Raw genomic sequence first — 23,463 nt, 5'->3', positions numbered from 1 at the left:
CCTAAGAACGCTCCCCACCCACGGGCGGGCGGCCACGCCCGAAGCGGCGAGGGCCAGCCCGGCCCGTTATTTTTTTTATTTTTTATTTTATTTTATTTTTAAAAAAAAATAAAAATAACACCCAAAACAACGGCACACCCCGCGAAACAAACCCAACACGGCCGTCGCGCCGTGTGGCCGTAGTGCCTGTTTTCCACGAAAGAGACCCACCTCACACGGCCGTAGCGCCGCGTGCTAAGAGAGCGACAAATCCCGCGGCCGTAGTGCCGAGTCCTTCGAGAGAGAGCCGTACTATGGCTGTTGTGCCCAGTGAACACGTCTATGACCGTAGCACCTCGAGAGTAGCACATTTGGTGATCACACATTTGGTTTGAAGAGACTAAATTTAAGCTGAGCATAGACTTAGTATTGACCATCAAAGTCACGTAGTTTGGCTATAGTGTAAATCTGAAACCGCAGTGTGTTTTACTTGGGCTAAGAGGACCGACAATGGCGTCAGTTGTGCCCAAATTAGACGAAGTGCTTATCACGAGAAATCAAGGTAAGCCTAATTGAGCCGTAGTGCTTATAACCCTTCACAATCTTTTAACAGTTGCTAGAAGATCGTGATACACTTTGGCAAATGAGAACCATGTACAAGCGTAATCTTGATGTGGTTATGCCTTGTGTCCAAACAAGTTGCTTACTGTTTGTAGCAACAAGAGAGCTTTGGTCCGTAGAGAAAAGCTGGCCCTTGTTGGTAGTAACAAAATAGTGTCACTACTTGGGCCTAGAGAGTGGTGACTAGTTTGATTTAGTCACGTGATTGCCTGGTAAAAGTAATCCCTATGTGTGTATTACTTGGGATGAAGGGGCTAGTAGTGGTGCTAGCAGTACTCTACTGAATGGTTTATCTAGGAGTACTAATCTGAAGGATTAGCGTACGCCTAGATAATAATAGCATATTTAGGATTGATTTGTACAAATCAAAGGTAAATCTGAAGGGGTATAGTCTTGAGATGTAATGCTCAATGCCCTTATACAAGTTGATCGAAGAGAACTGTTCTTAAACTTACTAGCATGTTTTTGTCTTCTTTTTATTGCCATGCGTCGACATCCCACTGCTCGAGAGTTTGTGGTGATCTTTCGAGGGGGGAAAGAGCCTTTTTATATGTCACATCAATTGGTTTGGTGGTAATTTGATGGTATGGGACATCCAATTCTCACGGAATCGATTGTAGTCTTGGTGGAATGGGACGCCAAGGCTTGTGCATGTAACTTGACTCTTTGGCAGGTCTGTATGTACACTTGTCCGTAGTGATAAAGTGTGCAAGATAAAATTTGAACTTTGAAAATTACCAAATATAGCCATAAGTTGGGATAAAACCCAGTTACAGAGTTCGGAGAAGCTCTAGGTAGCAAGACCATGATGGTGTGCTAGTGCTAACAGAGTGATTTAGTTCCGGAGTGATCTAAATCTAGAGGTTAGCAGTAAGACTAGTTTGGTTGGACAGTTTCATGCATGGGGGACGCCCTATAGCATTTTGCAAGCGTAGTCTTGCCTATGTTCAACATAAGTGTGCGATTGTGAGCACATTTTAGTTGCTACCATATGAATTTGGGAAATATATTACTTTCCTACATAAGCAATTGTAATATTGCATGACAGGCTATTTTGCTTACAAAGTTCATGTGCGTGTAAACCCTATAAGTCGTATGACCCCTGGGGAATGAGTGGAGCATTTCTAGGATTTAATAAGGTTTTACATGGCAATAGTGAGTAGTATCTCACTCCAGATGAGCCTGGTTGTTGTTAGTATCGGATCCGACATATGAAGTGTACATAAACTCGGGCTGAGTTAGGATAGAAGGCTAAGCCGGAGAGCTTAGTGGTAAATCCTACTGTATCTGGTGAGTTTTGACTTAACCGGAGTGTTAAGAAGTAAACTCAAAGTCTAGGGCTGAACCGGAGTGTTCGGAGGCAGACATATCTTTTGTTAAATCGGAGAATTTAGCAAAAGATGAGCTTGGGGTGAACCATGGTACCCAGGAAAAAAGCTCTTCACACTAAAATAGTGCACAATAATTTTAGGGTGATAAAAATCTATCTCGCAGGAATGTTTTACAACTTTCCATAGATGATAGATGAGACCATGTACTTTACGGAGTTAAAGTACATAGGTGGTGACTTCGGCGCCACATTTTTTGTAGGAAGTCACCAGTGGTGTGGTTAGGTCAGCCGAGACTCCACAAGACCTATGCACTAGTTTTTGAGTTGACCTCTATGATAAGGACGTCCAGAAATTCGTGTTGTAATACCAGAATTTGCACTGCAATGTGCAATGGAGGGGTCAATTTGTGTAGTCACTTCTTAGCAGCAAGTGACTTAAGCATCTTGTTATAGATGGCTGTATATGGTACTCCCACTCGGGGGAGGTACGCCATTGGGTACGGAGTTACTCACAGACTAGTATGGAGCTACTAGTGTGATGATAGTGGGTACGTAGTTACTCACTAGTGTGATGATAGTGGATACGTAGTTACTCACTACTAATACATAACTGCTAATAAAATTAAGATCCTTGAGTGAAAGATACTCTAGATCAACATTTTAAATTACCGAACCACAATCCATGAGTATCGAGGTACTCATAAATATGTTGACGTTGCTCAAATCGAGGGACCGATTTGTTCGATGGTATGGAATAACAAGGAGAGTGGAGTAACTTAAAGTTACACATCACTAGTCCTAGTGAGTTGTCGAGGTCATCCGTAGTTTGATGATCCCCTCTACCTATCAGATAACATTCAATTTTGCAAGCCCTGGCATTTAATCCGTAGTGATTATGAGTTGGGTGTGAGATATGGTTATGAAGTTCTTACAAGAGTACTCGTTTATTTGCTAGTCATTGGTTATAGCTTGGTAGAGATTGCCACCTGTGATGGGTAGGTAGCTTTGCCGCTATGATAAGGAGGCAGCAAATAATGTTCTCATAGTTATACTTCATACCAACACCAAACAGGGATAGGATGAAATTCCTAAGTTTATCATCACGAAGTACTGTGATGTTTGCATTTATATTGAATGTATGATGTAATGAGACATTGGACTTGTGTAATTACCATCAATTATCTAGCAACCTATGGCTTCGCAGCAAGCTCAGTCATTATCTGTGGATTGATAATGTGGTTATTAGTAGTTTGGAATTTTTCTTGATAGATGGTACAACCCACCCAAATGATTCATAAGTGTGTAACCGCTTATGAAGGGTAATAATATGCAACAATGAAGCACTTTGTTACAAGTGTGAAACCACTGATCTGTTGCAAAGCAGTTTATCAATAGTACCACCATATGTGCGTAGACACTATACCACATCTTCGTTGCAAGATGTTTAAAAGTTTCTTGGAAGGACTCAAGAATATAACATATGATATTAAACACGGTCTAGATTTGTTCTTGGACCTATGACACTAGCGCGTAGTCCGCTTGAGAGTAAAGTTTTTGAGGACAAACCTTTCTTGAGAGAAAGGAGGGATATCCTCAAATATCACATAAACTCGAATAGTTGTGTGAGTCCAGACAATACTTGAAGGGATATGTCTGGTAATAGCAACAAAGAGTTGTAAGTGAATGGATGTAATTCCAAACACCCGTATAGTGGTGCAAGAATCTTTATCAAACATCTCCACATACTATATGATCTGCCTCCGCAGATATAGTATGGCATAAGAGATATAAAGTTTGATTGTTATATTTGAAAGGAAATTTTCAAAAGTTACATTTACTCTGAGTTAGAGTGGAGTTTAACCATCCGTAGATTGATGGTAGTTAGAAACTCAACAAGATTCTAGAGCATATGCTTGTGCAAAGATGTTACTCTAAGAGAGAAAGTATCTCTCAACTTTGGAACTAATCCTTGTGATGCATGATTAGATTGACTCTAGTTTATTTCTCTTATGGCCGTAGAGCTTTCCAAGGAGAAGTTTTAACAAGTTGGTGAAGCAACATGGTAGCATAGTCTACAAATATCTAGTAGCATAGTCTAAGAACTTGCGATACTAGAGTGCTCTCCAGTACATTAGCTTTTGTGCTAATGACATGATGCAAAATCAACACATGAAATTTGCCTTGGGGTTTTGGTTGAAATACCAAATCATGGCTTGTGTGAGCATGATCCTGTCTTTACAGAGGTCTGGCGTGCTGTACGCGTACGCACTGTCACAGCCGCGCCCACCTTCCTCGCTGGCACGTAATGCTAGTCGGAAGAGACTGGCCGTAGGTGCGACGGGTAGCGAGGCGAGAGTTGTTCCGGAGAGCCTTCGGGGTATAGTTTTGATAGTCCATGTGCGGGTCATCCTGGGATTCAGAAGACCTATGCACTAGTAAAAAGACAGTTTTATTGGCCTAGTTTGTTTAAGAACGTCCAGACTTATGTGCTGAAATGCAGCAAGTGCCAAGTCAATAAACAGAACGTCTTAAAGTTGGAGGACTACTCCATCCGCTGGAGATTCCTCAAGGGAAATGGGAAAGCATTTCCATGGATTTCATTACCGGTTTACCCAAGACGAGTCGAGGGAATGACTCGGTGTGGGTAGTAGTGGACAACTAAACTGGCAAAGTTTATTACCACGAAGAAAACTATAAAAACGCCAGAGTTGGCAAAACTCTTTATTGAACATCTCTACAAGCTATATGGCCTGCCTGCAGATATAGTGTCAGATAGAGATAGAAAGTTCAACAGTCATTTTTGGAGAGAAGTCTTCAAAAAGTTGGATACTACTGTGAGTATGAGTATGGTAGATCATCCGGAGTCTGATGGTCAAACTGAAAAGTTAACCAAATACTCGAGGATATGTTGCGTTCTTATATTAGTAAGAAGCAATCTAATTGGGAAGAGTACTTGCCCTTATTGGAGTTTGCCTATAATAGCTCCAAACACTCAGCGATGACTGGATTTACACCATTCATGTTAATGTATGGATTCCAGCCGAGATCTCCGATGGCTGTAGGCCTGGAAAAGGAGAATATTCAATCTGTCAAGGAGTTCCTTGATAAATGAATGATATGCTCAAAGCTGCACGCGAGAGCATCCGTAGCGCACAGGATCGCGCTAATACATTTGCCAATAAAGGATGCAGACAAGTGACCTTTGCAGAAGGTGACTTTGTATTTTTAAAGGTTCCTGCGCAGTCAGCAACCATGCAAACGGGAAAGTGTGATAAACTTTCTCCTAGATATTGCGGTCCTTTCAAGGTCCTTAAGAAGATTGGGGACGTAGCCTACAAACTTGAGTTACCGGAGAGTTCTCAAGTTCATCCTGTCTTCCATGATGTTAGTAAACTGAAGAATCAGTTCGCGGGTTAGAGAACGTAGTTTCTTTAGATATTTTGGTGGAATTGATCACTCCACCAAAGATACCACATGAACCGGAAAGGATTCTTGGGTATCGAGACAGACAAACCCGACATAAAGTGTACCACAAGGTACTTGTTAAATGGACAGATAGGGATAAGGAGGTGACAACCTGGGAACGCCGTAGTGCAATTTCCAAAAGGTTTCCCCAATTTGTTTTCGAGGACGAAAACTCTTCTTAAGGGGGGGGTTATGTCACGTAGGCTGTAACGCCTGTGATCGACGGCAGACCGGATGGCTATATCCGGGGTTCAGTGGGAGAGGACGCCCATGTGGAGTCATGGGCGGCCAGGCTAGTGTGGACGGCAGGCCACACACTATATAGCCTGGGGGATGAGGGGCAATCCTCATTCTTCCTCTATGGCTGGGTGGTGAGCCAGAGGCCGTCCCCTCTTGTGGTAATGCCCGTAGCGGCGTTACGGGAATGTAACACCTACTAAGTTTAATACCTTGATTAAGCTAATCTTGGTAAAAACTTACAAAAAAATACTAATATACACTAATGTCCTGATTAATCTAAGGCTAATGCTCCAAGTCATGAAGAAATAAACCAAGTGGAGAGATAACTTACCTCAATCACACCTGTGAGAGCTTGCTCTTCATTCCACCATTTCCATGACAAAGAATTGAACAAATTAAGTAACATAAAACACGAAAGAGGTTAAGGTTATAAGCAAAACCTACTCTAATCGCACAAATCTACTCCTAATCATACCAATTATACACATAATCATACAATGTAACTCAAATCTTGCTCTAGAACACATTTTCTAAATAATCTACCAACGATTTGCATCCAAGAGCAAGTAGAGTGTAAAAAACAAAAGATTTTTAGTTAGAAAAATAGCTATACTTCCTAACCTCATTCAAGACTAGTTTGATTCCCACTAGTAGAGGCAACGGTGCCATTTGTTCATATCAATAACCTTTCTTATTCTCTAGCAAGGAACCATAGTGCTAGTGGTTAAACCACTTGTCTTGGGTCATGCAAGTCCCTTTGGAGAGGCTAAAGTGGCCTTCCTCTACTCTCTAATCAACTAAGTAATCATTTGGAGAGGCTAAAGTGGCCTTCCTCTACTCTCTAATCAACTAAGTAATCCTTTCAAAAGGCAAAGGTTAAGCTGAAAACTTGTAACCACATTCTTCTTCGATCACACTCCCACTGTTATCATAACCTCTATGGGGACGCCCGTTATTTTATTTTGGGATATTTAATTTGGATGCGCCTTTTATTTATATAATTTCCTAAGATTAATGTGTTTACTTAGTTGTGTGCGATTATTTTATTTCAGGATATTTTACTTGGATGTGCTTTTTATTTATATCATTTATGAGGATTAATGTGTTTAATTAGTTGTGCGCGCTGGTATGATATAGACACTCTCATGTTTTATGCCTCTTCAACATCGATGACCCAAGCTTCAAATACCACTTATGGGCTTTGTGACAATTGAAGTTGGGATTCTTGTTCCACAAAATTGGGACAACCTATGACTTCAACAAATTCGAGCAAGGACCGTAAGTACTACTCTTCACATATTGTTTGTTTTCTTATCTTAATTATTATCAAATTTTTGTAATTTTATTTTCTTATCTTAATTATTATCAAATTTTTGTAATTTTATTTTCTCTCTCAATTCCTTCTCATGTCACCCACAACATCCTTCTATTTTTTAGAAGCTTCTATCTCTTCAAGCTCAATTAAATGAAGAACGAGCTAAGAGGATAGAATTGGAAGAACTACTGTCTAATAGGAAATGATCAAGAAGTGCTGAATCTAACTTTGACATTAGGCGTACCATCAAAGAACTTTCCGTGTAAACAAGGGAAATAAAAAGGAAAGAAAATCAGTTGTAAAAGCTTTCACATTTTAAAAATTTGATGGTAAAAAGGATGCAAAAATGGTGTTGTCATGGATTAGTCAACTTGATGATTATTTTTATGGGATAAATTTTTCCAAGACAGATAAGGTTAAGTGTGCTGCAAATCAGTTGGTTGAAATTGCATCATTATGGTGGAAATGCAATCAAGCAAGGACGTGAAAGACCAAGGACTTGATTTTTTTTCTTCAAAAAGCTTGTATTTCCAAGCCATTTATGAAAGCATAAACCTTAATAAATAAAATTAAATAAACAAAGAAAGATGGAGAATAGAGTAGAGGTGACCGTCGACACAAGATTGGATTGAATCTCCCCTAGGATGAGTGTGGCCCTTGTATCACTCACCCATATATGTGTTAGAAAAAAGGAGGAGATGGGGTTGAATCTCCTTCTTTTTTTTGACGAAAAGTTTATCTTGCACTAGGTAATGTTTTTTTGCCAGATGGAGGCGAGGAGTATAGGCTTCCAAGGAGAGATAATCTAATTGTTCGAAGATTGTTTTAAAGATTTGTTCAGGTGTGTTGAGATTGTCAACATTATTTTGGGTTGAAATGTTGGTTGTTTACTTACGCCAAGTTTGGTGCTTTATTCAATGAGATTAAGTGCTTTAGGAGTATATATATGGCAGGCATGGTGTGTTTATATATAGGTTGGCAAGTTAGGGAGGACCATGGGGTCCATCATGGGCTTCAAATATAAGGCTTATCCTACTTACCCTTTGAAGATGAGTGTTGCTTTTTTTTTCTTTTTTTCAATTGTTTGGAATTAGAAAGTAAGAAAAAAACACACCCGTGCATGCCATCGCTTTCGAAATGAGGGCTTGAATCCATGATCTTGGGACTCTAGAGCAACACCTCTCTCTACTGCATTGATTTGTGATCGACAAATAAGAATACTCTTGCCCGTCTCAGGGGACGGGTCAAGCCACTAGTTTAAAAAAGACAACTTCCAAAAACAAAGCACAAGTGCTTTTGAGCATAAAAGCTCTACAAAAATATAGCAAGCAATAATATAAAGTCGTGGGCCTACCAAAAGTATAAAATACTATTTGGTATGTACAAAGGTATGAGGCCTTAGCCTTACAAAAAAATGGATGCCTAAATATTAAACTATAAAAGGTGTTTACATGTCTTCCAAAATATCTCATAGTGGTCCAACACATGTTTCACCCACGATAACACATAATCTACTACTCAGTCTTCGCCTACATCCAAAATAATATTAGTCGTGCACATAGCTGATTAAAAACATTAATCTTGGTAAATGATATAAATAAAAGGCACATCTAAATAAAATATCCCCAAATACAATAATGGGCATCCCCATAGAAGTTATGACTAAGACTCACTCAAGCAAGTGAGCATGCACACTCAACACACTCCATCCACTCACACATGCATGCACCCAACAATCAAGCAAGCAAGGAGGTAAGAGCGAAGAAGAAAGCTTTGGGCTTGAAAAATGATTGAATTTTCCCATTCACATCATCAAATGTTGTACATATATAACACTGCTTTGCCTAGCCACCTAAACTTAAGTGAGTGTCCAATTCCTATCTCTTCCCATATATACAAGGCTTGTGGTTGTGGACTGGCTTAGATACATCAATGGCCCACAACCTGTACATAATGCAATGTTAGGCTAGAAGTAGGGATTTTGGGTATACAAAAAAGAGTTAACAAGCACTTACACTCTACGTTTTGTAATATAACATCATCTTCTTCATCATTAAATCGCTGCATGCATTTCATGCTTACATATATATTGGCAATTAATAAATAGGACACCTCTTATAAATGTAAAACTGTCAAGTCTCCCCGTGCACTTAGGTGATATCATACATTTTTTTATTTTATTTTTGTGATGCCCCAGGTCTATCTCTATGTGAAACATTAACACTCCACACAAAAGCACTAACACTCTGTATTGCAATATAACATCATCTTCTTCATCATTAAATCACTTAATGCACATACCTTTGGTCTTTTACGAACTCGTCTTCCAAAGTTTCTCACTACACCATAGTCATTAATTTCTTCAAATGGAACCATTGCTCTCTCACCGCCCTCACTTATATACTCTTTTTTACTTCTTCCTATCACTTTAATGTTCTAGGGGTGGTGTTGTATCTACATCATCGATCGAATAAGAAGAGATTGATAACTACATTAACTCAACAAGCCTCTTTTACTAACTCGCCTTCCAAAGTTTCTCACTACACATAGTCATTAATTTCTTCAATGGAACCATCACCGCCCTCAATTATATACTCTTTTTTACTTCTTCCTATCACTTTAATGTTCTAGGGGCGGTGTTGTATCCTACATCATCGATCGATCGAATAAGAAGAGATTGATAACTACACTACTATGAAGTAGTTTGGAAATAGAGGCTACATATTGATATCTAGCTGAGAAATATGGTATAGAAAGCAAGCCCCATAGTATTGTTGTTCTATATCATCAACTGTGCTAACATTAAATGAAGGTCATCAAATACACAATCAAGGATATGCATGCTACATATTTTGATGAGGTCTTTTAAGAAATTCATGTAGTTGCACAAAAATTGATCCAAGCCCTCCAAAGGATGCAAATAAAAAGGGCATGGAAACCTTGATGAAGGACATTATGAATAATTGCACGACCCATAAGATACAAGTACTAGCTCTAAAACTAGAACCCACACTACATTTACAAACCCTCCTCCCCAAATACTATCTTTTCATCTTCTCTTTTCAACCAACAACCTCAACCCACTTACGTGCCTTCTTATTATTCTAATTCGTGTCTCTTTTTAACCTTCCTTTTAATGATCCACTAACACCACTAGAGACTGGGGTACACAAGAGTGGGATGCCAATAGGTTTATAATGCTACTTTGTTTCATAGAGCCATTACTTACCAAAGAATCCTCACCATTAACATGGTATAATCCCTTAAATCAAAAGGGGCCCTCTAATGTTAGAGATTGTGTGGCCATGGAATTAAACATATTGTTGGAAGTGGTGGCAGTGTGCTATGTAGCCATATCATTTAAAAGATACTTCTTAGTGTGGCAAATAAGCCATGCACATGAATAAAGGGGAGGCTACACATGGCCCAACAAGTAGTTATAGGTAGGAGACATTGATTCCAACCTACTTGGAATACCCTAATTAATTAACAGGGCACTAATTAATTAATGAGGTGTACCTAAGGTTTTAACCTTAAAACCTTTAAAAAAATTAACAAATCTTATTCGTAAATCTCTCTCTCTCTCTCTCTCTCTTCACAAACACGTATCTCTCTCCCCCTCTCTCTTCACAAACACGTCTCTCTCTCTTTCATGTATTCATGTATCCATGTACTCATGTACCCCATTTTGACTAGTAGCATTAGCTTTCCACTCTCCCTAGTTGCTGCTTCCGGATGCTCCCTACTGATGTATTGTAGGGCTAGATACTTACCTATAGTTCTTTCTTTTCTTTTCTTTTCCAGATAGTGTATTAGATGTCACATGGTTGTAACTTCGGTCTCATAGGTCACTTTGGCCTTTTGAAGATGTTAATATAACATTTCATTTCATTTCATTTCATTTCTCTCGTTGTTTGCAGGCCAATGGCATATACAATCACAAACATCTCTCTCGCTCGCTCTCTGTGCAGTGAACCGTTAATTATTATTTTTGTTTAAAAACGACGTCCATCTTCGCAAACACGTCTCTCTCTCTCTCTCTCTCTCTCTCTCTCTCTCTCTCTCTCTCTATTACCTCAAAGAGCCAAAACGCCCGAAGGGATCGCCTCCTCCCAAGGCTCCAGACATTGTATGGAGGCGCAAGGCCTTGAGCAGCTAGGAGGCCACTCCCATTTTATACCCCAGCCTAAACTACCATCAGTAGAACTTTCTAGATCCAACCGCCCCACTCCTAAAGTTCCCAAAAAATATTCAAATGCCCAACTCCAAAAGCTCCTTTCTATCAACTAATTAATTAATATGAAACAAAATTTGGCACCCATCTATAAATATACTACTTGTAACCTGGCATGTGGCAAGCAAAGGAGAGTCCCACTTGGCAAGAGAAGGAGAGATCTTTCACGTGAAGGAGAAAGGATATATTTTTTCAATTTTTATAAGTATTTTTTACACATGCCTACATGCATTGGGGCTCACAATTAGTTGTCATCATCAAGTCATGTGCTCATTGAATGAGTATATATATATGTATGTATGTATAGGAGAGTTTCACATTTTTTAACTTTTAAAAAGGAACGTTCTTTTCCACAAGCCTAGATGCATTGGGGCTCACAATTAGTTGTCACCATCGAGTCATTTGCTCATTGAATGAGTTATATATATATATATATATATATATATATATATATATATATATATATAAACACACACACACACACACACACACACACATATATGTGTGTGTATTTATAGGTATGTATATATGTATATATAAATAGATCTATATGTATGCCAACAGAAACACATGCATGTGCATGCATACAACGCACCACACACACATACATGCACACAAAAAACACTCACACTCACACGCACCACACACACATACATGCACACAAAAAACACATACAACGCACCACACACACATACATGCACACAAAAAACACTCACACGCACACAAGAAAACACATGCACGTGCACACAAGAAAACACATGCACGTGCACACAAAAAACACTCACACGCACACAAGAAAACACATGCACGTGCACATACACAAATATGCACACTTACACGCACACACTTACTTAACCTCACACATACACATACATGCATATAAACTTACATATATATACACGCATACACACACTGAAATACACAAATACATGTGCACACACATTGATAGGCACATATGCATATATAGATGTACAGGCACACACACATTTGCACTTGTACATGTACACAATCTCATAGACACATGCACATGCACGTGCGCACACACAGACACAAAAATGTCCACATAAAAAATTTACATGCCTGCACACACATATACATTCGCATATGCACACATGTTCATATATATATATATATATATATATATATATATATATATATATATATATATATATATATATATGTATGTATGTATGTATGTATGTATGTATGTATGTATGTATGTATGTATGTATGTATGTAAATAATATACATATATATTTGTATATATTATACTATATTATATAAAGAGTATAATGTGTATATAACTATACAATATAATATATATATGTATGTATGTATGTATATAACTATACGATATAATATATATATGTATGTATATATAACTATACGATATAATATATATATGTATGTATGTATGTATGTGTTTGTGTGTTATGTGTGTTATTTTATGATAAATATGTATATTTTTATTTAAAATAATTACAAATATATATATATATATGTATTACAATACTCTCTCTCTCTCTCTCTCTCTCCTAGATAGATATATATACCATATACTCTTTATATAATACAATATGATATATATATGCATATATGTGTGTGTGTGCATGTGTGTGTGTGTAAGCAAATATATAAATACACACACACACACACATATATGTATGCATGTGTGTGTGTGTGTAGATTATATAAAGAGTATAATCTGTATATATCTATAGCGGAGAGAGAGAGAGAGAGAATATTCAAATACACACACGTATATACATACATACATACATACATACGTGTATATATATATATATATATATAAATTTTATGTTTATTATTTAAATACATATATATTTAATATATATATATATATCTGTGTATATGTGTGTGTGCACGTGCGTGGGTGTGTGTATGTATGTGTATACATATACATACATATGTATATGTATACACATACATATATATATACATACACACACACATATATATGGGTGTGTATGTATATGTATGTATGTGTATACACACACATATAGATACATATGTGTGTGTATATATATGTATGTATGTATGTATATACATATATGTCTCTCTCTATATGTGTGTGTATATATTATATATATATATAAACACCAGTTAACAATCGACCTGCGGGAGGTGGGTCTCATCCACTCGTATATTTGAAGGGCTAACTCCATATAAAAGGCTTACTTTAGTTGGAAATGGACATTCACTTTAGGAGGGACATTGGTAAAAGTGTCTAAAACTGGCTGTGTGAAGGGTCAAAAATCCGCTAGCATTGTTTTTGTTTTTTTAGTGGATATAGTTTTTATATTCTAATCTTCGTAGCATTGTAAAATAGCATGCTTAATTATTATTAATCATCATCGACATTCCCCTCTGTGTGTCTGTGTTGCAGCTCTCCCTGACCTTGTTTGTTGCTGCTACCACAGGTGTATTGGTGAGCACGTTGCGGCGTCGAATTGTTCTGTTTCTTCCTCCCCTAGAGAAAAAAGAAATATATACACTGGGAGTCAATGCACAGAAACAAACAGCCAGTGGGTGCTTCTGCGGCTCCACGCAGATAATTGACTTTGGGCACCAGATTAGAATACAGGGAATATGCTCTCTGGCCCTAATATCTGGGCATGCAAGTAGCTCGTCTACTGCCACTTGTCCTTTGAGGAAGGCGGCACGCATGGACCCCACTCTTTGTACAAATGAGTAGCCGTTTTCGAAGACAGCATTTTGATTGGAACATATGGCCTTGCGGCAGCGGGAGGAGAAGAAGGGAAGCCGGGCCCAAGCAATGCCCAGAAGACATGAGGCCCATCACATCACCATGAGCACAACAAGGAAGAGCCAGCCACCTCTAGATGCCACAATGCCACCATGGCATGGTCTGTGGAGGCTGCGGCCGTATATAGCCCTGGACTGGGATGCCCTGCAACAAAAGGTGGTGCCTAAACGTAACCAGGTTGCAGCATCATGGCGCCATCTCTTCCCTCGTTCGCATTGGGGGAATCATAAGCACTTTGCAGTTGCTGATGTGATTGAAGTTCCACCTGAGTTGTTTCAACTGAAGGATTTGAAGGATGTGCTCACTTTAGAGGTTAGCATGAAATTCTATTGATACTTGGAAGTTCCCCCAACAGAAATTTTTGTTTTACTCACAGTGCAGCTTATAGGCTTGGAAGGGATGCCTATCATCTTCAGAAAGGCAGTTTCTACAAGAATTACTTCCAAAAGGTGCTCATGGCGGCGAAAGCTTGGTGCGCTTGATACTTGATGGAGACAACTTCCATTTTGGAAATCCTCTTGCTGATTGGTACGCATTACTTAACCTTGTTCAGGATGTAGAAGTCTAGCTTGAGATTTGAAAGTTTGCCTTGTCACTAATGCTTTTACCTTTTGAATGTGTGTCATATGCAATGCAAGAAGTGTGTATTTGTTGTTTGTGTCAAGTCCTCAATTCAGAGGTCTCGTAGTAGCTTACTCAAACATGCATTCTTCGCCAGCTTTATGAGCAGGGCCAAGCTGTTTGTGAAGTGCATTTTAGTAATTTACCAGGGTGCTTTTGTTTAACTGGCCATCCATGTTAGCATTCATATAGTGACAGCAAAGAAAAAAGACATTTCTATTTAAATTGTTTAGACTTCCTTGGAGTTCAATATTAGTATTCATAAAACACTTACCATCAAAGGGCCTAGAGTTGGTGACTCCAAAATAAATAGCCTTTTTTTCTGGTCAAAAGCTGGTAGTCATTGTGGGAGGTATGGCACTTGTTTCAAAAATTTTTAGAACAATTTGAGAGGGGGCTGCGAGAACAAGTACAAGGCAAAACAGCCATTGTAAAGTGTATTGCGCAAGTCATTCAATCTCATTGAAAAATGACATGTTGAAAATTTCCATATGCTGCCCCCTTGGAGTTTATTGCTGATGCACCTTGCAGTGGGGTTTCCATGCGCATGAGTGGCACATAGACCCTCCGCCCACCAAGGTGGCCAGAGAGAGATTTGTGGATTTGGGAGGGCGTCCTCTCAGGCGACTCCAGTGGGACCCGAGGGAGTGGACACGGCATGATCCAGATGACAGTGAGGAGACTCCTGGTGCCCCATTCTTTGACTACACAGCACGGTTGGGCCGTAGGATTCAGATGCCAGAGGTTGAATGTGCCCGGCACTCCAGCAGTATCAACACACTGGCAGTCTCAGGACCTCCCTCTTCGGTTTCTCTCAGATTTCTGAAAGAGACTATGGGATAGTTTTCGGTCGCGAAAGATCACTCTCTTTCTATGGCAGCTCGCACATCAGAGCCTAGCGGTTGGCACTTGGCTAGCCATAGGAGGTAGCCTAGCATTCTGTTCAAGGTGTGGCCATCCCTAGGCGTCCCAATGTCATTGTCTTTGGGATTGCCCTAAGGCTCAGCAGGTTTCGCAGTGGATTCTCCGCATTTTCACTATGGACCTAGCGTCAAAATACGCAGCGGAGATGATAACCAAATCTGAGACCACAAGAGCAAGTAGATTGCAGAAAATAGACAGCACAAGAGAAGGAGAGAGATATGCGTGTAACTCTGCTCTATATACACAAGATCCCGAAGTGTAAACAAGATACAATGGCAAGGGGGCTATGGGGCCATTTTATATGGCCCCAAGAGAGCAGTCGGCCAGTAGAAGGGGCAGCCGACAGGGACTGAATTCTCCACGACCAGCAAAATACACCAGTCGGCCAGCTGTACCAAGTCGGCGAGCAGCTGTGAGAGGTCGTGGACCTGAATGATTAGTCGGCCAGCTCATGGGCCCTCCTGCCAACACAAGGCAACCACCCAAGCCAAGAAAATAGGGAAAAATGGGGAAAAAATACGGGGAGTGAGGAAAAATGAGAAAACACCTACAAAGGGTGGGCACACCCACAACAGAGGCCCTGGTGTCTGATAAAGACAGGAGATGACTTCTAACACCCCCTCTCAGCTCCTGGCTATGAAACCAACCCTAGGGAGCTGGAGTGCCGCCTGAGCATAGCCTGAGGTAGAGACTTCGTGAAGAGGTCTGCCGCATTGTCCTCCGTCGAACAATAAAGTAGCAAGATGTCACCAGCCAAGATCTTCTGACGTACAAAGTGATACTGTATCTCTATGTGCTTGGTCCGGGCATGGAAGACCGGGTTCCGAGCAATAGCTATACAACTCTGGTTATCACACTGGATGATTGTGGGTTCTTGCTGTGGAAACCCAATCTCGCCGTGCAGCCTCCGTAGCCACACAACCTCGCAAGCAGCGCCACAAGCAGCCCGGTACTTTGCCTCTGTCGTCGAAGATAGGGCAATAGTTGGCTGCCTCTTACTGCTCCAAGAAACTGCTCGTGAGCCGAGGGTAAAACTGTAACCTGAAGTAGATCTCCTCGTGTCTGGATCTCCTCCCCAATCTGAGGCACTCCAACCTTGGGAGTCTGACTCCATCCCCTCATGTGTAGAAGAGTCCTAGATCCTTCGTACTCTGCAGATACCTCAAGATCTTTAATCCTGCGTCCCAATGACACTTCAATGGCGTCTGCATAAAAGAGCTCAACAGCCCCACGGAGAAGCGCAAGTCCAATCTGGTGTTCAGCAGCAAGATCAATGAACCAACAAACTTCCGATACTGTGAGGCATCAACTAGCTCACAAGGATCATTAACAATTAACTTTGTATTTGGGTTCATCGGCGAAGTAATAGGCTTGTAGTTCTCCATCCCAAAGGCCTCAAGCAACTCATGAACATACCGCCGCTGAGAGGAAAAAAACCCCCTCTGGGTCTGCCAGATCTCCAATCCCAAGAAGAAGTGGAGTAAGCCTAGGTCGGTCATCTCAAACTCCTTTGACAAGGCAACCTTTGTCACGCCAATGTGCTCCACATGACCGCCGGTGAGAATGAGATCATCCACATAAAGGATGATAATCGTAACCATGCCGCGTTCCCGAAGAGATATAGGTTGGGATCTGCAACCGATCTCTGAAAACCAGTCCGAACAAAGAAGGAATCAATCTTCTGATTCCAAGCCCTGGGAGCCTGTTTAAGACCATACAAGGCCTTACGTAACCTGTAAACCATAGATTTTACATCCATTTGATACACAGGCCACCTTTTGAGAAGAAGCAAGGGCAAGAACGGTCCGAATCGTGGTCATCCTTGTTGTCGGTGCAAAGGTATCCTCATTGTCGATGCCTGGCCGCTGAGCATAACCTTTAGCCACCACGAGTCTGGCTTTGTGTTTGTCCATCAACCCATCTGACGCATATTTGGTCTTAAAGACCCATTTGACACCAATGACTGACCGTTTCGACGGCCTCGGTACCAACTCCCATGTGTTGTTCTTCTCGATGGCATCAAGTTCCACTTGCATGGCTTTCCTCCAAGTATCCTGTGAAAGGGCTTCCTTAACGGAAGTGGGATCCTTGTCCCGCATAATACGAGACATCAAAGCATAGTTTACCTGAAGAAGCTCTGCTGTATTGCTTTTGTCGTGGACTCTGTGTGATCTTCAAGGGCCGTCCTCTGTGGTCCACTCGGAGGGTAGCTCCGTGACACCTGACTCCCGAAGGGTGTCCATCAACCACCTGGGTACTCGAACAGATCGTGGAGCCTCCTGCTGTTTTGCAGGGGCTCTACTCCAGCTGCTTGCTCAACCTCCTGTACTGACTGTGGTTGACCAACCAGAACAATGGTCTGGGAATCATCATCAGACTCCTCTGGATCTCCAACAAGTGGCGGCTCCTCGACAATGGATACTGGAACATGCTCATCAAAGACCACATCTTGGCTGACAACAATCTCATTCCTCTCTGGATTATACAATCTGTATCCCTTGGAAAGAGAATTATACCCCACAAATATAAGCTTACGGGATTTGGAGTCAAGCTTCCCCCTCTGCTTCTTCGGAATATGTACATACGCATCGCTCCCAAAAACACGGAAGTGGGAGACATCAGGTTTCCTGCCAAAGATTGCCTCAAACGGAGTCATATTAGGTATTGAAGTCGTTGGAGACCAGTTGAGGGTATGGACAGCCGTTGCCATAGCCTCTCCCCAAAGTGGACGAGGAAGATCACGATGCTCCAGCATGGTCCTCGCCATCTCCACTACGGTCTTGTTTTTGCGTTCTACAACTCCATTCTCTGAAGGCGATCCTGTACTGGCCAGTTCCCTCTTGATGCACAAAATCTAACGAAAACATTCGAAGAGAATTCACCCCCTTTGTCAGCCTTGAGAGTCTTTACCTGCAATCCAGACTCTTTTTCCACCATCATGTGCCAATCCTTGAACCGTGCAAAAGCTTGGTCCTTCTGTGAAAGAAAGTAGACCCACGTGAATCTGGTACAGTCATCAACAAGCAACATGAAATAGAGAGATCCTCCCAATGATGGTGTCTGCTGAGGTCCACACAAGTCAGTGTGAATCAACTCCAATGGTTTTGAAGCCCGCCTGGAAGCCTGCTTCGGAAAGGATTCCCTGTGTTGCATATCACGTATGCAAGAACTGCAACGTCCTTGCCTGCTGCCAACATCTGGCAAGCCAACCACCATTTGGTCCCGGAAAACTCGCCGCAGTGCATGCACATTTAAGTGGCCAAAACGAAAGTGCCACAGATCTCCGACCTGAGAACCTGTCAATGAGGAGAGTGCAGAGAGCTTGTAGATACCATTCTCCACATTGCCTTCCCAAACAACCTGGCCAGTCTCATGGCCCGTAGAGCAACTGAATGCTCCTCAAACTCCACCCGAAAGCCAGTCTTGCATACTTCATGCACTGGCAGAAGATGAAAACCAAGAGCAGGGACGTAAAGAGCACGGGAGGAATGCTTATCCCCCTTGCTGTTGGGAACAATCTCCATCCGGCCCTCACTGTGTATCGGAATGGCGGAGTTGTCGCCAATGAAGATGCGTCCTGACTGCCGTTTAAGATCCAAAAAGAAGTCTCGGGAAGGAGTCATGTGCTTGGAAGCACCACTGTCAAGAATCCATTCTCGGGTATCCTTTGCGATGAAGCCAACTGCCGCCTTGCTCGAAGACGATGAAGCATCCGAGTCCATCATCTCTAAGTGCACAAATGCCGGAGTCTTTGCAGCTGAGGCTGAAGAATCAGCACTCTTCCCAGTCCGCTTAGGACACTTCCGCCAATAGTGGCCTTTCTCGCCACAATCATTGCAGGACCTCTCGGCCTTCAGTTTCTCTCGATCTGTGTCAGGCTTCTTCTCAGAAGACTTCTCCGGTGAAGCCTTCCCTTTGTCCTTCTTGTTATTCCGGCCTTTCGGCAGTTGGCCAGTTAAGGCCTCCAAACCTCCGCTGTGAGGATGGTTCGTGAATCGTTCCTCTTGGTTCAAGACCATGGGCACAAGCTCCTCCCATGTAATGGTGTTGAGCCTGCCACTAGTAATCAAAGAGGAGTAGAAAGCAGAATACTGAGAAGGCAAGTGGGACAGCAAAGTAATGGCCATATCTTCTAATGATATCTCCTTCCCAGCTTGGAGAACTTCCTGCTGAAGGGCCTGCAGCTTGTTAATGTGCCCCCGCATCGTCGACGACTTTGCAAGGTTCATACCCCGCATCTGTACTTCCAAGGAAATCCTCTTCATGGGCGATACCCTGTTATAAAGAGAAGCCAAGTGCTGCCATATGCCTCTGGCCAGCGTCATATGCTTTACGTGATTGATTACTTGCGGTGTGCAGTTGAGGAAGATAAATGAACGGACCTTGGCGTTGACATGATCCCACATCTGTGCCTGTGCCTCGCGGTCCTTTCTGGTTGACTGTAACTCCCCTTCCTCTGCTTCCGGCCGTGGAACGATGAAATCAGCAAGGTCATATGACTCCAACAGAGACTCCATCATAACCTTCCATATGCTGTAATTGTTCCTGTCCAACTGACGGTCCACTGGGAACGTGGGGAGTGTTGGGATCTTCACATGCTTCTCAGCCATCTTTAACAAATCTGCCATCGCGGGGATGTATCTGAAAAGGGTGGGTGGCTGGGAAAAAAAACTTACACCTGGCTGTCTAGCAACTCAGCCCGCCGTCCTCTTGCTTCTTCTCTTCCTGAACAGAGTCCCTAACAATCCACCAATCAGCAACGCAACAGTCCCCCTCTTGCTCAGAAAACTCCCAAGATCTAACAAGAGCCTAGGGCTCTGATACCATGTCAAAATACGCAGCGGAGATGATAACCAAATTTGAGACCACAAGAGCAAGTAGATTGCAGAAAATAGACAGCACGAGAAGGAGAGAGATATGTGTGTAACTTTGCTCTATATACACAAGATCCCGAAGTGTAAACAAGATACAATGGCAAGGGGGCTATGGGGCCATTTTATATGGCGCCAAGAGAGCAGTCGGCCAGTAGAAGGGGCAGCCGACAGGGACTGACTTCTCCACGACTAGCAAAATGCACCAGTCGGCCAGCTGTATCAAGTTGGCTAGCAGCTGTGAGAGGTCGTGGACCTGAATGATCAGTCGGCCTCACTGACAGTGTGGTGGTTAGCCCACTTGGCACTATACACCACCAGTGTGGTTGTTTCCCCCTCGCCCAGTGTATGGGATAGCCTTCTCATCCTAGAGCGGCCAACCAGAGGAGAAGAGCATCCTCCCCCCTTTTTATGTTTCTTGACTCTTGCTCCCCATGTGGAGAGCCGAGTTTGTACTTAGTTTATGGCTGTTTTTCTTGGTAACTAATAGAAGGATCTCTTTCCTTGGGAAAATTTTAAAAAACCAAAGAAGCTATGGAGTGTGATCCACCTTAATACCAAAACATAGGTATTCGAAATATAAACGGGTTCAAAATTTGGTTACATGCAATCATTGTTGTTCTGCTATATACAAAGGTCATTTTCCTTTATGATGCACACAATCTGGACTTTAATATTTATCTTGATATGTTTGGGATTGATTTAAATGGACTTTGTAACATTGATGTCAAAGGCAACAGCACGAATTGGGCAGGTTAAGATTACTTGCATGCAGTTTGTGCTTTCTTGCTTTATGCCTAAAGGCTAATTAAGCAATCACAAGTTACACATGCTCCTCAACTACTCGTCCCTCCATTAAAATGCATGTACCCTAATGCGTTGTAGCTTCTAGCTATAGTAAGAATAGAGAATTATATTCTGATCTTCACACCTTGAATTATTGGACAAGCAGCTAAAAATTGCAAACTTGAAAAGTTTGCTCACACACCGCACAGATGTCGGGTCCCTATGCGCGCGCACCTCCCCCCTCCCCCTCCCCCCCCCAAAAAAAATAAAAAATAAAGAAATAAAAATAAAAAAATCCGGCAAGTGACACACTGCTATGTTAAGGGTAAGGGAAAAGCAGGCATGGGGACAACAATCGAACGGTTGCTCAGTCCTTCAGCAAGACTTGGAAGTGGAGATGAGAAGTGGAAGGTGTTCAGACAAAAATATCAGTCAAAGTCAAAGTCAGTTACAGTAGCAGGTCAAAGTCAAAGTCAGTAGTCCAGGGAGGAAGGATGAAACAATGTCCACCCCGTCATCAAGTTTAGCAAGAGAGGATCACGTGAATGCCCATGCCATGGCTAATCTTCAACATGAAGAGCATAATCCCTGATTAAGTAAGCATTTAGCATCAATAGCATCATCATTACCATCAATAGTATCATCATCATCAGCACCATCGGCAACATCATCATCAGCCACAGCACCATCATCATCATCACCAACATTATGGAGGTGCGTAAGTGCCCAACAGCAGTTGACTGCCAGCAGCAGGGGACTTAGGCAGCCAGTCGGGCAAGCATTAGGAAGGCGACAGTAGGTTTGGACCAGCCATGGAATAATCGAAGCATTTAATAGGCTTTTTTGCATGGTACCATGTCCAAGAGCTGGCCGACAGCAGCATATGTTGGCCGACGAGCATCCCTTCATCATATAAAAGCACAAGACACTCATTCACATAAATCATTCAGGAGAATCAGTTCATTCATCATTTCAGCACTGTAGAAAGTCAATAGAAGTTATGTAAGGGCCAGAGGTCACCCCTCTGGTGTTGACCAAGGGCCTAATCATGCAAATATATTCAGTAACCATGTACAGGCATTAAAGCAACCTTTTTGTACCATATTGATATAGAAAACCCTGACACCAATCTCTCTCTTCTTCTCTCTCCTCTGTCTTAATCATGTTATCATGTTTAAATCAACATCTTGTTCTTAATCAGGCTTAGGGTTGTGGATCAACACAGCAAGGCTTCTACCCAATTTGAGCATAAATTATTCTATTTGTAAGTTTGATCTAGATTCTTTTTCCCACCAATCTTGCTAGAGTTAGGGTTGATTTCAAGACTCTTTTAACCCATAATTTACTCACTTCAACCAAGGAATTTTTATTTTAAATAAAAAAAGTCTATATGTAAAAGGGGGTAAAGTTACATTTGAGTGCACATTTTATGGTGTAAAAACTTAATTAAATGAATCAATCCCTAGATAGCCTTCTAAATTCTAATTTCCCAAGTTTCATCTATCTAGAAGGTAAGGCTAAGGATAATTACATTTACTAACAATGCTAATCCTAGGGTTGCCCATTTTAAATTGTCAAAACATGGCCTAAGGTTTTTATCCTAATGTTACTGCAGCTAATTTATACATAGACTAAAATAAGATATCCCTTACAAAGGTTGGCTATTTGCAATTGCTTACCATTGCATGTGGTTTGGAGCCTATGGTTGGGTGGCAAAGCCCTTTACTTTTCCATTGTTTACATGATTGTGTGTTGATTGTATATGCATGGTTGTAGCAGTTTGGATGTGCTTCTCGGAAAAATATCCGTGAGTGTCGGTCTTGGGTAGTAGGCACACAAGTAAGTGCTAGTTGTGCTTCATTTGGTTTCAAAGATTAATTAACACTTTGATTATTTGCCTTAAATTATTGGTTTAATGAAGTAGAAAAGGTTAGAGAGCATTTTTTGGTTGTATTTCCATGTAAAGATTGTGATTAATCTTCAAGAGAGGGTTGATTATAAAAGAAGGAAAGAGGCTGAGTAAGCCGAGGGAGAAAGAAAGAAAGATATATTAAGCGTCTACTAAAGACCCAATGGGCCTATGAGACCAAAGTGATACAATAATGTCCATGGCATATCTCATCATGGAATGGAAAATAAAACAGAAAGAAAACATAAACATAGCTATCTCATTGGGGTGATACAAAACTGTCCATGGAAACTCATCATGGAATACTAAGAACATAGAAACATCAGCTCCGAGTAGATGGTATACCACTCTCCAAAATATCAAGCATGGGGCTAATGAGT

At 41.4% G+C, this 23,463-nt stretch overlaps 1 protein-coding gene across 3 annotated transcripts in view; it reads left to right on the top strand.

Annotated features, from left to right (window-relative positions):
• The first annotated feature begins 13,456 nt into the window (after positions 1-13,456).
• The window catches only part of LOC147624258 (nuclear factor kappa-B-binding protein), a 115,156-nt gene continuing 105,149 nt past the window's right edge, over positions 13,457-23,463 (top strand). For 2 of the 3 annotated variants that reach the window (XM_086819227.1, XM_086819225.1), the window contains exons 1-2: positions 13,457-14,284; positions 14,361-14,500. In XM_086819227.1, the coding sequence (XP_086675353.1) occupies positions 13,934-14,284; positions 14,361-14,500 (491 nt within the window). In that variant the 5' untranslated portion in view covers positions 13,457-13,933. The remainder of the gene's footprint in view (positions 14,285-14,360; positions 14,501-23,463) is intronic. The other variant, XM_086819226.1, reaches the window with a different exon arrangement.

This window comes from Cibotium barometz, chromosome 25 (assembly GCF_041138505.1).
Source record: "Cibotium barometz isolate CiBa-2024 chromosome 25, ASM4113850v1, whole genome shotgun sequence".
Classification (NCBI taxonomy): Eukaryota; Viridiplantae; Streptophyta; class Polypodiopsida; order Cyatheales; family Cibotiaceae; genus Cibotium; species Cibotium barometz.
Note: the sequence above shows the minus strand (reverse complement) of the source record. Positions and strands in the feature narration are given on the sequence as shown.